Raw genomic sequence first — 15,946 nt, forward strand, 5'->3', positions numbered from 1 at the left:
CTGATTACACATCCTTGCACACGTTGAAACAGCAAGATACAACAGGAATCCTCTTCCTGAGCCTTCAATGGTAACAATTTAAAAACTTTGTCAAATCAGCACGGGAAAAATCCAAGGTATGACACATTTTAAGACTACATTAGGATGTCTTACTTATAAAGCTTATGCTAAGATACAGTAAAGATCTCTGAAGTACAATGTTTTAAATCATTTCAATGCAAATGTCAATGTTTAACCTAATTAAAAAAAAAAATATCTGAAAGTGCAAATTCAAAATTTAAGTAGAAAACCCCCATCCTAAGATTGTTTGATAGGAAGATATCAAAAGGTAGAGCCTCATCTTAGTGATGAAGGAAAAGTATGCTTAATTTCATCAACTAGGAGATTTTGCAGTACTTCCAGTATGAAGCTGCTGCCACACAGAGAGCATATAGAGCCTGATGAGAGAAACCATGAACATATGTGCTCCTATGTAGCCCATCATACTAGGCTATGTGTTCCACAGGTGGTGGGATGAGCTTCCAGTACTCGCTGCACTTCCACTGGGATTTGTCTATGGTACAAGGGAAGACGAACTCCACTACAGATAAATTAATCTTCTGAAAATAATTTCTAGGATGAGAAAGGAACAGTAGGAGCAAACAGTCACATGAGCTGAGTATCCAACTCATTAGAAACAGTGGTCACCATCTCAGTATCCAAGTAATTTAACCTCAACCTGATATATCTTAGTAAGCTAATTCCTACAGAACTGGATAAGGGATACAGTTAAGAAGAAAGGGAACTTAATTATGAACAAATTGTGCTTCCTGAAAATTGAACCTACAACAAAAGAAGAGGATGTTTGTGTTTTTTTTCTGGTCTCTTTCCATGCATACCTTGGTAGGAAAAAAGTCTTCTTGGCTAAGCCCTTTGCCATGAAGATAATAAAAAACAAGCAGTCCAAAGGAAAGAAAGAAGAGGAAAATGAGGTATCAACAGTTTCGGCTCATGAAAATGGAAAGAAATCTCTAGCTCAGCCAAATGGCATTAATTAATTGGAAGGGGGTGAAAGCATGGCCTTTGTCATGTCATACTCCTGTTCAGCAAGGGCTTGCTACAAGGTGAGACAGGGTTAAAAAAAATCTTAAGTATTTCAGTGAGTGCAAACCTTTATGCTGAATTTACGCATAAAAATTGTCCAGTTGTTCAATTTTATTTTCCCATTGCCTGACTCATGAAGAAAGATGTAATAAGGGAATTCTTGTGGAGCCTTAAGTAGAAATAATTTCTTACCTCATATAGGTTAGTCAAATTTGTTTGCTGCAGAATGGCATTAGATACAAAGCCAGTTTGTTCTATTCAATTTCAGCAAGTCCTAGACAGATTTTGCTGTTTTCCCCTATGCTACCAAGCAGGTTTTAAAAAATATTTTTTTTTTTTTTACTATGCTTAGGCCTAATTTGTAGCTATAATAGTGAATGGTGCAGGTTTAAACTTACTTTGCATTAATTGTTAACAGTCAAAAGCAACAGAATTAAAATCATATCTCAAGTTTGTTCTATACATAATAACTAGAGACATAAAAGTCAGCTACAAAGAAACACACCAGTTAGATGTAGGTTTTTACCACAGGCTTTAAGTAAATGAAAAAACATAGGGGCTCAGTATGTTTTTCAAGGCTCAAGAGACTTGAAAACCTCTTTACAGATGCCTTTTGTTTGTATGGGTTTGTAAAAATTTGATACAAGTATAAGGCTGGAAAATATTTAATGTTTTTTTGTTTTTGAAAGACAACGATCTACAGAGTTTTACAGTACCTCTTGCCGTGCACAATTGCCCCAGGATCCTCAGACTTTGCTTCCGACTCCTGAACTTCATCTACCAGTGTCTTAAAAGTAGCTCTCTTTACTCTGTATGTAATATAAAACACTGCCAGATTTAGTCTTCTTGAGAGTAAAAGAACAGATTGTTTTAACACTTACATAAACATTCAACTTACAAGTCTATTTTCCAAGATGACTTAAAATTTTTACAAAAAGAAATATTATAAAGCAAGTCTAAATAATATATTGTATCAGCTCTTCTTGCAAATTAGAAACAAATATTTATAGAAGAGACATTACAATTATTGAAACATTTAAAATACTAATAACTCTTATAATAAAGTTTGTCAGAAACAAGGTAAAAAATAATTTTATACAGTCATCAGAGCTAATTTTAATTTGCTTCTCTTATACTAGTAATTAGAACACACATTTAAAAGTCAGCACTTTCTCCGGTAAAACTCAGTATTTCTGTACTCACACTTTGTATACTACATCAAAAAGTAAAGCTGTCGCAGGAATACATAGAAGTCCCATCCAAAACACTCCAGAGCTGAACATCATAGCTGCCTGGAGAGTCAAAAAAAAAGCACACAATGTGATGATTTTATGTCAAGAAGTAGGAAAAACCCCCTAGAAATACCAATTACTTCACTGAGGATATCAAAAAGCAAACTTAAATGAACTATTCTAGGCTTTCTAATATGCAATATACTTTAACTCCTTTCTAAAATCCCCCGAAATCCAGTAGATAAATAAGCACTACTTAATGTTAAGAAGCTGGGAGAAAGATCACACTGCTTAGCTCTTTGAGAGAGGGGGAATCTTTGGATCAAAGTTATCTCCAACGTAACTTGCTCTACCACAGTTCCCACACTGCCACAGAATTCTACACTACTAACTGCTTAAAATGAGAACTAAGAAAACAACTAACAACAAAATTATAGAAGTATGCAACATATTGTTAAATGAAGATCTAACATATTAACACATGATGAAATATGTACAAACCAGATAACTGCTTTAGCTGTGTTTGCTTTTTTATACATTGCTTTATATTAACACATAGGACTTTCTTCTGTTCATAACTTAGGTTTGTAAACATAATAAAAACTAAAACACACTAAAAAGCCAAAACAAAAACCATAATGTATGGATATTAAAGGAAAAAAAACCACCTTTACTCTACCCTTGTAATTTATTCCCAAGTGTCTACAACAATAATATTACAGATGCAAGGACTATGATAAATACGTAATGAAGCACACTACTGAAAGATTGTTTTGCAATCAGTATTAAAAACACCTTAGTAACATGATTAGATTGCAGAGATTGAAAGTAACATTCCTACACAATGATAACATTTCAAATCCTTTGCTTCATTACTTGGAGACGAATTCCCTTCACGTTAAACCTCAGTATGTAACGAAAATAATTAAGCTGAAATTTTACTAATGTTAACTAATGGACAAATGCAGGTAGCTTGCACAGGAGCTGAAGTCTAATTTCTGAATGTGCATACATCATCAAGATTTTTAAAATTAGACTTGATATGTTCGCGTGTAAAAAGAAAATTGATTATTTTCAGAAAAAAAAAAATCTCTTTCTCATAAAAGTAAAAAGCCTTTTAACTTTGCTTTTCTATCCAAATTCCTACTGACACTGATTCTTCTGAAAACATTAGAAGGTATTTTAATAAAAAATTTGGTAGACTTTCCACAGCTATGTTTAAAGGACATAGATATTGCCCTGAGACGCTAGTTTCTGCCAACAGCTGTCAGCAAAGGTGTAAACACTGAGCAGTGACAGGTTCAAACTAAAACAATTCACATCATCAGTGGTGGAAAAAAAAAAAAGAAAATTTTGTATCAAGAAGAATTGTATTAGAAATCTATGAGCATAGTCACTTTATAAGCATACTTGATGAAACACTCATTTCCTAAACCAGCAGCTAATAGAAAATGTCTATTGAAACTACATTTTGCTGCAAACTTTTTTATAATTAAGTTGCCATTAGAGAGACAAAGTTTCTTAAAAATAAGAAAAAGCATAAAAAAATACAAGTTGAAGTAATTATGACTCTTACTTCCCTATTATTAACAACATTTTTTTCATTTCTAAGAACCATAGTAAAGAGCTGTCCTTCCGTTAGCCACCTGTATTAAATGTTTGCTGGTGAAACAGCAAAAGTGATAATGTAGGTCTTAGGATGTTAATTCTGACCATTGTAATGCTAACTATGAATGAAGGAACAACTGGCGCCTACTATTCAGTCCATCCAGCCTTTGGCTTTACAAATGAACAACATGAATTGAGGAAAAAAAAAAGTTTTTCTGCGTCATATTTGAAAGCCTGTCAGATTTTTTTTCTTTTACAGAGTTAATCCAAACCTGAAAGATTTAAAGCCGACATTCGCATTAAAGACAGAGGGCCTCTTTGTACTTTTTGGACGAAGGGGGAAAAAATAAAATCCCACAGAGGTATTTCCTTCCTTTCTGTACAAGAAAGCTCCCCTCTCACTCTGTAGAAAACATTTTTGTCTCTAACTTTTCACATCTCTCTACACATAGGCAGGTCATCTGGGAAATGGCAAACCAATCCTTTTCAGACAATGGCACTAACAGGAGCAGCCTGTTCTGAGGACGGACTCTGGCTGCCTCTGTTCGTGGTTTACAAATTGTTCCTAATGTGAGAGATTTGTGGTCTATGCCAAGTTTTCCCCCTTTAGGCCTTGTGAAACCAAATGGAATCTGCCACAAAAGTGGCTCCCAGGGGAATTCAGAAGTAATCCAAATTGAGAGCTGGGAAGCCTAGTTTATTGTAGGACTCGCAAGTCCTGCAGGGGGGAAAAATAGTTTGTCATCTGTGGAGCTCTTGCTCAATATTAAGACTTTCTAAAGTGAATTAACATTGCTTATTAAGTGCATTGTACAGATTTTTATATCACTTCCTTTTTTTTTTTTTTTAAAAAGAAAAAAAAAAATGCTTAGAAGAAAAGAAACTCCACTTTTTATTGGCTTAGTGGCAGATCAGAAATCCTGGCTGCCAAAACAAACAGAGGGACACTTCCTTTTTCCTTACTATGAAATGACCTACCAAAACATTGAGCTCAGATTTTATAAAGCCTTCTGAAAGTAAAGATAGAAAGATGAAATGAACGATAAATTTCTTGCTGCAGAAAAGCTCCTGCAAACCACTTTCAATTTATCTGTTTCAGGTATCATCCAGGTACGTGTCGTCTCCTTAAAAAACTACAGAACTACTAAAATAACACCTTCTCAACACCATCAAACCAGCTTCAGTTTCTCCTCTCAACAACCTACAGAGACAACTTTATTGATTTTAATCATCTGCACGTGTTTGCCTTCATGCACATACTTACCATTGTAATATTAAAACATATTTGCATTTAACTGAAGTTCCAACAAGTGATTTCTTGTAATGCCTCTAGTCTTTCTTTGATATTTAGAATTGAAAAAAGTCTCATAGGTCCTGTTTATAAAGAACTAAGTAGGAACTCTGCTTATAAGGTATATTAAAAGAAGCGTACCTCCATTTTCTCCAAATACATTCAAAAGAAAACAAGGCCTTTCTGATATACAACAGACAGTGAGATGTACTGAAACAGAGGGAACACCAGGCAGTCAGGAAGCAGATAACTGTGGATATCTGCAGGCAGACTCTAGGAGCTCTTACTTGAACAGATCTCCTATCAGGTGAGAAAAATGAGGAAGGATACACTAAGGAATACGTTATCACTTTTCCCAAGCTCCTCTCACTTTTTTCAGCTAAAGATACTACTAGCCCATTGGGCATGCAGGGTGGAATGCATCCCACAGAGGCGTAGTTAAGATTCTGGTCTTAATTATATAAAGGCAAATAATATTACAAAAAATAAAACCATATCTACAAAAGCTCACAAACACAGACATGTACTATAAATCCTACAAGCTTCAAAAAGTACCTCTGTGGAGACAGAGTATAAAAACATGAAAGAAGCCAGACAGAGCAATGCGAAGAATTAACTTAGATTTAGGTCTCCTCCTACAGATGTGTCCTTAGTTCAGTCCCTTGTTTCAATGAATACCTTAACATTCTAAGTATTCGTTGGAACACACATCTTGCCTTTTCCTAAAAAAACAAGCCAGCACATCCTTTTCTGATCCAGTGAATACCTGATTATTCTACACAAAGCAGAACAGCAGAAGACAGTTTTCTGTTCAATCACCCTTTCAGCAGAAAGCACTACCCTGAAAGTTGCAAACCACAAATAAAAGAATCCAATAAAAATAAATAGAAAACACTGGCTTTTGGGTAACATTCTTTTAGGGTGAATGTTCTAGTATTTAACTGTTGGATAATGGGGTATTTTAAAAAACACAGGTAATAAGGGTCTAACTGTGGGAGACAGTTCAGGTTTGTGAATCATCAGATTAGCACTTACCTCTAACCACGGTAAGGCACCTGAGCCCAGAAAGCGATGAAATGCAAGACTGCACCTTATTACATGTTCTTGTGACTAGCTTAGGGTAGTTGCTCATTTTCAGTTTGTGAATTGAGTTCACAGGCATTTAATTCCTTCCTTGCATTTTATGAAAGCCTAGATTAGTTCAATATGTATTTCACATTTGGAAAAACCCCCAAGACAAACCAGCAATAACTCATGGTGCCAGGAATAGCTCTTATGAAGAGAAAGTTTCAGTTGCTATCTGCGTTGAATCTAGAGTTTCAAAGATAAAAAGCAAGAAAAGAGTAAAGAAAAAAAGTCACAATAAATAGGAGTAGCTGGAAATCTCCTCCAAAAGCTGGAGAGGAGAATGACATACAAACAAAAAAAGCCTACCCAAGAATAAGGAAGAGAAATAGGTTCTGTTAACAAAAGTTTGCTAACAAGGCTGTGCTACAGGTTGAATTAACTTACTGAAAAATAACCTTTAGAAATTAAAATGAATTAGTCACTTGGATGTGAAACTAGACAAGCCATAAAATATTGGCAAGGTGAGATTAATCATGCTTGTAAACAGAAAATATTAGTTATTCTGCAAGGAAAGGCTACACTGTCCTCTTTCACCTCAGAGCAAAAGATGCACAGGGAACCTGTCTGAGTTGATTCAAAGATGACATAAGAAATAGTATCTTGCAATGGAGATGTAAAGCCATAATGTGTGGATGAGTTCTCATACTTCTACAGAAGCTGTTGCCGTGATAGGGGCTGTCTGCACTGTAATAGTCGAAACAGGAAGTACAGGAAACATTTGAGTTCTACTATAATCTGTAAAGAAATGAAGTAATTCCTCACTATTGCACATCAGAAGAGAAAGTTGCTACAAGAGAAATGTGGCAGCTGAATATCATTAATCTTTTATGTGTCGTTGTATGCATAACTACAATGGGAATGCATCCCCAATTTGATTCATAAATTTTTTAACAGAAAAAAACCAGTAACTTGCTTATAAAGGAGATTGGCAATAATATGCTGAGGGAAAGAATTTGGTTAAATGCTGATACTGTGAAAGACTATCCAATAAAAATGAAAAAATTAGAACAGTAATACTGTCAAGACAAACCATCACAAGATGCAACGCTAAATTTAGTAGTTCAAAGATAAGCTCTGCTGTTTCTGTTTATATATATGCAGTGAAAGAACAAGAATAGGAACAGAACTATTGAATATTGAATAGGATCTTTGAAGTATATCTGGGAGTAGCAGACTCTGGCTAACATCTATCTAGAACTAGACTAAGTACAGTTAAACAATCAAGGTTTGAGGACTCAAAATGCAAACTACCCAACAGAAATCAAATGGGAAAAAAAGCCCAAATCCTTATGAAAATATTTTGGACTCTTGAAGCGAAAGACTAAAAGCAAACTTTATATTCAAAGAACTGAATAAGCTAAAATATATTAGTATTAGAATGGCCACATAATTTTAGACTCTTAGGTGAGGACAGATGACTATAATAAATATGTGTTATAGGATGAATTCTGATTAACTTTAAAAAAAAATCTTCAAAACATCACCAAGTTATTTTATGAAGTAATAACTTTCTCCACAAATGTACAATGAAACACATTATTTCTCTAAATAAGAAGTTCACATAAGTACTGAGGGCATGATAGGCACCGATGATTGCTTTGTAAAGACTTGCAGATCTGTAAAAGATAAGCTGGGAAAAAACTTGGAGGGTGATGAAAATGCGCTAAAAATGTGAGGAAATGCCCATAGGGGCCTTTTGCTGAGAATGGGCTGGAAAGGATTTTGGACTATAAAGGAAGTTCCTAGTTTTTGTTCTTGAATTATTTCAGTGTTCTTGAAAATGGTTTCAAATGTGCTCTGTAAATAGGCAATAGTCCCTTGTCAAAAATTTCCTGCACTAATGACTCCCTCCAAAATGAAGACCCAGAATTTTGGCTAGTGTTTTATTTTTTGTTTAAGGAATACTACTGTTTTTCACAAAGATAAAATTCTGTAAAATACATACTTGTTCCTTAACTTCAGTTTCCGTCAGTAGTTTTATAGATCCCCTGGGTCAGGCAGAGCAGAAACAGATGGTGCTCTGGAGAACTTTACAGTGCATTATCTTCAGTACCATAATAAATTAAAAAGTTCTGCAGATACTGAACTTCTGCTTCTAATCTCAATGTCATACTCCTTATTCCAGTAAGTGTGATAATTTTAAGCTAACTTATTAATCAGGTAGGTGTACAGCAAAGGCCTAACAACTAGAGGACGCAACAGTAACAAAGCCAAAAGAATCAGGAACTGTACTAGTATGAAACACACAACAGGTTGGTTTATTTTCCTCCTCTCCAGTCTGTTTTTCAACTAAAATCACAACAATATTTATTCAAGAAAGAGATAACTATAGCAGCTTAGAAATATATCTATTTCATAATTTAAATTATAAACCTAAATAATTTAGTTTATTTGCTTTTTTTTTTTTTAAAGTGGCATTAGAAAGAAAAGTAGCCTTTTGAATTCCAAGGATGGAAGCATTAATGGAAAAGTTTGAGCAGCTTTATAGTCTACTGACACATGAATGGTAGCTACTCTTACTAGGGTGATGTAAGTTACAGAAACTTTATTAGTTAAGGCAATTATTGCAAGAGAACCACATAGATATAAAAACATACAACAATTTAATCACAGCATCATTTCTTTCTTTCAAGTGGGTATAATGCAGGGACAATGGGAAACTCCTGGTAATTCACTAGATCACAAATTCAAACTGCATTTTTTTCAGCATGACAGAACAATTTTCTGTGTACTGGAGAGTCTCAAAGAAAAAATCTACAAAGTAAATAAAATCAAATATGAAGAGGCTTGGCATTTACTTTCTGACATTTATGTAAATTACATGTGATTTAAACTGAGAAAATAATATAATTTGTTAAAAAAAGATTGAAATTTCTTCACATTACTTCACTTAATGTCTTTGTTAATTAATGTTACCCATAAAAGAAGAGTATCAACTTCAGTTTGATCAATACAGTATAGAAAGAGATCCATGTAGTTGATTTACTCAGGTCTGCAATGAAAACCTTCTTGTCTATTGAGCAACTTTTTTGAAATTAAACGGAGCTTGTTTCATGTAATTGGTCAAAAAAGCTGTCCAGTGGAACTGAACTACTTCTCCATAACAGTGTTAAATCTAACAAAAAAAAAAAAAAAAAAGAGAAAAATGCCTACAAAGAACTATTTTGAATTTTTTCTTTCCTATGCATCTGTAATTGGAAGCACAATCTTTACAGGTAAAATATTTTAAGAAAATAACCTGTAAAGCTGGTTGTTCAGATGCTTCCATACTAGACAGTACTGCTAGACAACTACTGCAGACAAAGCATTGTACTGTAATAACTGTTGTGAGATTGCAAGGTTGTTATAAAATCACTGAAAACTTTGAAATGTTTTCCACATTTCTTTCTCATACACTGTGCATCAAGTTCCCTCCAACAGAAATCAAGTTTCGCTACTACTACCACAATTCTCATACTAGAAAAGGTATTTTAACACTTTGGTATAAGCAAATAAATCTTGACGTTCCAGTATTTTAGGATCTGTGTCTAAGACTAGAAGAACATAGCCCCTAATTCCTAGAATAAACTCAAGAAGAAAAATTTTTAAATGAATGAGTCTAAAGTACAAGCAAAGATAGTACAATGATAAACTATGACTTCAGCTTAATGAATGATAAAATTTTGAAGTCTCGTTTCAAACTGTTACAAGACTCATAACCTACAATTAATCTGCCACAGTACCTGAACTGCCCATGGATATTACATAATTAACTACTTTGGTCATCGCCCCTTTTTTTATCACACATCCTTGTTCAATTTTACAGCCTATTTTTAAATTTTCTTCTGCTTCATAAATCCCATTGCTTTCTCTTACATTTTTTGTCTATTTTTCCTTCTAGCCTGTGTCTGCAGAAAGACCATGGCAAACGGACAGTCTTCATCTGAACATCATCAATCACGGAAAATTAATAAAGTTTTCTTCACTAAGGACTTTTTAAAAAAAAAACTGGAATAGAAACTGTTTTAAGGTTATAATCACGGGTTTCTTGTTTAAACATTGATTCTAAGGTTTCATCAGAATTCTACTAAAGAAACATGTTTCAGCTACTATCACCCAGATGCCTGTTACCAGTTTCTAACATATATCAGCTATGTAACTGCCAGTTATTCATATCGAGAGAACACTTCTGCCAGGCTACCTCTGTTATGGAAGCCAGAAGTCACCTTTCAACTCTTCTGGTGCACTATCTATTTAGCAGCCTAGTTATCACTATTAATAGGACTTGAGAGTACCGTAACATGGAGAGCCATCTTGTTCCCACACTGTGAGGAACAGGATGGTACAACTGGGATGAGTTGGTCTGGCGTGGGAGTAGAAGTCTCGAAGGACCAGAAAACAAAGATCTTAACGCCAGAAGTGCCTCAGCATTCTAGATCAACAGCACATTTTGTATCAAAGGGGTCTTCGGCTTTTTTTTGGGGAAAATTCAGAGTAGGGGAAAGTGGGGAAAAGAGAGGGAAACAAAAATACATTTGATTATAGTATTAGGAACATGTCAAAGAAGGGGGGGAAGTGGCCTAGACAATGAAGAAAACAGCTGGCACTCTGTCAGAAGGTCATCATTTTTCATTTCACTATATTTTCTTTTAGAGCACACTATTTAGAGCACAGTCTTTCCCTCTGTATAACTAACCTACAGCAACACATAGGTAAAAGCCAACTTTAATTATATTCTCTAAAAGTGGAATGATACACAAAATGGTGGAAACAAAATTAGTGTAAAAAGTGGGGAAAACTTGCAAAAACGTGAGATAATTTTTTCTTTGTTCAATAAGTTATTGGGTGATGCTTTGATACTAACAAATGAACACAAAGCAAGAATGAGCTAACATTGGGCTGCTAGTTTCAGTACTCCAACCGAGTGTATTTGCAGCACGAAAAGACTCTTCTTCTACTACAACTCTATTTTTTTTCTTGAGTCATTATCTTGTATTCTCAATTTAAACATATTCATCAGAACTGTATAGGTATTCGATAGGAATAGATGAAAAAAACAGTTTTCAAAACATTTAGATGAAACCTTTCCCCTGCAGCCAATGAATGAGTTTTCCATCAGCTCCATATGCCTTTTCTCTCCCCTTCAAGAGCATTAGTAGTTTATTTTCTTGGAACAGAACCAGCAATAAGGAGCAAGAACTCTTGTATTTTTATGATAGAAGTTAGACTGAATCTTTACTAGGGTGCTTCAGTAGTGTCTAAAAGAAGTCATTAAACAGACATAACTGTAGAAGAAAGATATCATTACTTAGTCAGGAATGAATGGTTGGATGAATATTGTGTCTAGAATACTGTCTGGTAAGACTATAAACTTACTAAGGTAGAACTTCTGTCAGCTCTCAGGAGCTGAAAGAGAATACATTTAAACTTTATAAGGATTGTAGTTGGTAAAATCACCTTCTAAACCTACAGTTTATTAAAAAGTGGGACTTTTTAATTAACGTATTTGGAAGAAAAAACCCTGAAAATCCCCTTTAGCATAGCTGACAAATCAAGTGAAGGCAAAACAGACAAAACCTTACTGAAACAGAGGTCAGCTTTTGATTTGTTAATTTAATTTCTGCCAACTATAACTGCATGAAACTTTCAAGTCTGATCCACACATTTGAAGAAATCAGACAAGCAGTATTTGCACAAGCAATCAGAGATGTCCATATGGATTTGTTTTTATCACACCATACAGTTAAAATTGTGAATCTTTTAGTTCGGAAACTCATGAAAGGTCTGGATTTGCTTCAGAGAAACTCAGTAAATTCTGCCCTGCTAGAGAACACCTAGTCAGAGAGGTGGCTTCCAGGAAAGCGTACAAAAATCCTGCTTCCAACTTAAGCTGCAGTATTTGTCAACAGGACTGTTAGCAACATAGAGTACAGAGCTTTTAAAATAAGCTCTTACCGTCTATGAGAAGTTTAGGAGACTTTATTCTACTATTACAGATTTCTAACTATATACTTAGAAGGAAAACAAAACAAACCCCAAGCCAACCTCACTCAACAATGTCCCTCCAAAGAACTGCATGCATGCACACACATCTAAAGACACTATATACACATATAGGCATAAGCAAACACACTAACAAAATAAGAATATCCATTTCAAGTACACATACAGTTTTATCACAACAAATAAATGAATTTAGGTTCATAAGTCAGGACTACCTTTGGAGTCATGTGGAATTTAAAACACCAAGAATATTTTAGATGAAAGCTACACCTCTTAACAGCAACCGTTTTTCCAAGTTTGTAGGAATTATATTTGTCTTCAAAACATCCTTTGCCCAAAATAACTTTAGACACTGAACATAGTACTAAGTAAAATATTCAACTATTTCAACAGCGGTCACCTTTATGTCATACAAGTACAACAAACCCCGCTGCTTTCACTGTGCTTATTACCATAAAAGTTCTTCTGTCTTAAAGAACAATTAATAAAATTTTTGCAAAATCTCTAAACTACAAATTCCCAAACCGCTCTATTTCTTCTAGGAAATACAGTGTCTGTGAAGAAAAATGCTGTATGACAGCTTCAATTATTTTAATTTAGAATAGCGTACATAATGAATTCAGAGTAGTGGTGACAACATGGTCATGCATAAAACCTACATATTTACATGGTAAGAGGTTACAGTAGAGTGGAAAACCAACAAGAAATTGTATAACTTCTGATTTTTTTTCCTTAGGTGTCCAGTACTTAATTCCTCATGTTTTCCATTAAGATGCAGCAGTTAAACAAAGGTCTACATACTATTTTCTGCTAACTGCTTATACGTAGGAGGTAAAATTTGTAGGTCTGAAAAACCACCAGGTGAGGAAGAGGTACACATCTGAATTTCCCACTTCCTGCAGGAGTTTTTAAATTGCTGAATTATAACACAGTTAAAGGTACTCACTCTTACTGGTATAAGGCTTGATTTAACTGAATATGCTTTGAGAATCATTAGAACAGATATTCTCAGTTTCTGATTCCCACTGAGACTGCACACTGAACTTCTCAGATCAGGAGGTACTGGCCATGCCCAGAAACACACACTAGTGGCTGGGAAATTCATACTAAACTTCAGATGTTTCTGGACTGAAGTCCCAATTACCTCAGCACAGGCAGCAATTAAGCATCTTCTATGGATTCAATCCTTTTTGCAATATTCAGAGCACTTTTACACAAATGGGATGATAAATAAAAGAGAAACCAGTAATTACTGCCAAAAGGTTAAAGATACAGTACAAAAGTGCATTCCAAGCAGCACAATAATAGAAAAGGAAATGTGTGCATGGCAAGCAGCTGCTCATGCGATGTTAGGGGACCTCAAATTTTCTGAGGCATTTTACAGTTTCAAATATTTAGCAAATCTGTAAAATTGAAGATGAAAAAAAAAGCCTTAACGAATGCACTACTTCTGTTACCTCATTATAAAAAAAAATCAGCCAAATAAGCACTCTAATTCTGAGTTATGAATTTGGTAAGATTTCTCTTTAGGAAATTAAAACTTACTAAAGAACTGCAAAGTAGCTTATCTTGTCTATTTTTCCTCATGAGACTGTATAATCACAACCTGTTAGTTGAGCTCCATTTTCACAAGAGTAAAAATTCATTCTGTTCTAAATAAACACAGCTACCACCTTGAAGGTATAAACAAAGCAACTCTCTTACGCCCCCCTACTTAGCAGAAGGATCTAATAAAGATCATTACCTCTCCTGACATATCAGGTGCCATAGGAATCACTGGCCACAAAGAGAGTAGATTCCAAAAAACACTACCCAAAGTTGCAATGCTGCCCCAACTAGCTATATGGCTGAACTGTCAAACAAAAAAAGAAAACAGAACAATCATCACAGCTGTATTATGACATAAAAAAGATCTTTGCTACTTAGTATTTACAATGCAATTCTGATATATTGGATGAAATTTTTGTGCTTTGTAATAATTTAACTCTGCCACTTCAGTTAGCTATTTCATAAGGAAAGGTAATACTTTCAGCAGCAATATTACTGTGTTCTAAGCCAATTTAAGCTCAATTACAACCAGTTCAATTACAATCAAAGTAATCTGATTTTCCTTTTAAAGATAAAGCCTATCCCACTGTTCTCCTTTTCAATGTGAAGGCATTATTTGTTGTATGTGAATATTCCATTTTTTCCACGCAGTAAACTATAGTTTAGTTTGATACTGCAGGGCATGCTTACAAACTATATATAAGGCATAATATAATAAATAAGAAAAAAACAATTATTCATGCATCATACTTTACAGAACATTTGAAAATATGGTAAAGACATTTGCTTACCAAAGTCCAATACGAAGTCTCTAATCCAGCCTTCAAACACACAGTTAGAACCACAAACTTAAAGAGAGAGAGAAAGGGAGAGAGAAAAAGAGATGGGTGATTCTTACTTAAACACAGGAATCTTACTTAGCATAACAGAAATTGATTAGTTTTGTTGAATTTTCCCAGGAGAACAGAAGAAAAAGTTTATGATTTTCATACTTCATGTTTACTTGCACAAATAAAATATGGGAAAGGATAATCAGTCTCTTCAATTTAAATGTGATTTCCTTAGTAACAGTCAACAAATTATGATGAGTGTCAATACACCTAGCTGTGCAACAGGATCCAAACCAAAGTTAGTAAAGAAGGTGGCTGTTATTTCTATGGACCTGCAGAAGATACAGAGGTGCCCTTCCACTTTAATAGAATCTGCTCCCTCAAATGTAGGACTCTCAGCACTCTTCCCTCTCACCTTTACTCCGATCTTTACTCTTTTTATGGAGCAGTCTCTGACAACATAATGTTCTCATCCTGTAGGACATAGTCCAGTTTTGAGATGAGCAGCAGTGGAAAGCTTATAATCCCACAGCAAGGACTAGCTGATTCAGGAAAATAGTTCATCTTCCTTTGAAATTCACACAAGTTTTCGGTTTAGTGAAGAAACAGTTACTAAATTTTGTAACTTAGGCGTGAACACATACCTCAAGTTTTGCTCTATTTGCAATCTGAAGAACATGAGGGTGAAAAACTGAGTCACAAAGACCAAGCTCCAACTGTCACAGCTATAGTTTAAACCCAAGTTTGTTGGCCAGGTTGGCAGCAATGATATAAGTGAGTTTGTTGTGGTCTAGTTTGAGTAGGAGTCTCAGAAACTAAGAAGAAATTAACTTCAATCGGAAGCTGAAAATAACTGGTTAAATACATTAGACAAGTCTTTCACTATGTCTGGTGCACAGAAGGATACAAATCCTGCCAGAAAGCTTTCATCCAAGTTATAAGTTTATGCTTTTAATTCTGGAATCTCCTATTTCAGCTACTGCTGCATTAAGAACCAAAAAAAAAAAAAAAAGAATTACAGTGCAACAATTTCATTATCTAAAACGTGTGAAATCTAATTAGAAGAAAATGAAGGACCCTTATGAGTGTTACAATTTACTTAGTCTATCCACTTCTGGTGCCATATTTGGACAAATGAAAAACTGAATTATGGCAAAACCCCCCATTTCACATCTGGTACATTTGTTTGCTACTTTTGAGTCAGTCGTAAGAAGAGAAAACATCCCTCTTTAGGATCAGATCAA

General features: G+C 34.7%; 1 protein-coding gene across 1 annotated transcript in view; it reads right to left on the minus strand.

The window, feature by feature from the left end:
* ATP8A1 (ATPase phospholipid transporting 8A1) overlaps nucleotides 1-15,946 on the minus strand; it is a 105,383-nt gene that overhangs the window by 8,193 nt on the left and 81,244 nt on the right. The window contains 6 exon segments of the mRNA XM_054065279.1: nucleotides 1,800-1,892; nucleotides 2,287-2,375; nucleotides 14,069-14,115; nucleotides 14,118-14,142; nucleotides 14,144-14,176; nucleotides 14,664-14,720. Coding sequence (XP_053921254.1) covers nucleotides 1,800-1,892; nucleotides 2,287-2,375; nucleotides 14,069-14,115; nucleotides 14,118-14,142; nucleotides 14,144-14,176; nucleotides 14,664-14,720 — 344 coding nt within the window.

This window comes from Cuculus canorus, chromosome 4 (genome assembly GCF_017976375.1).
Source record: "Cuculus canorus isolate bCucCan1 chromosome 4, bCucCan1.pri, whole genome shotgun sequence".
Taxonomy (NCBI): Eukaryota; Metazoa; Chordata; class Aves; order Cuculiformes; family Cuculidae; genus Cuculus; species Cuculus canorus.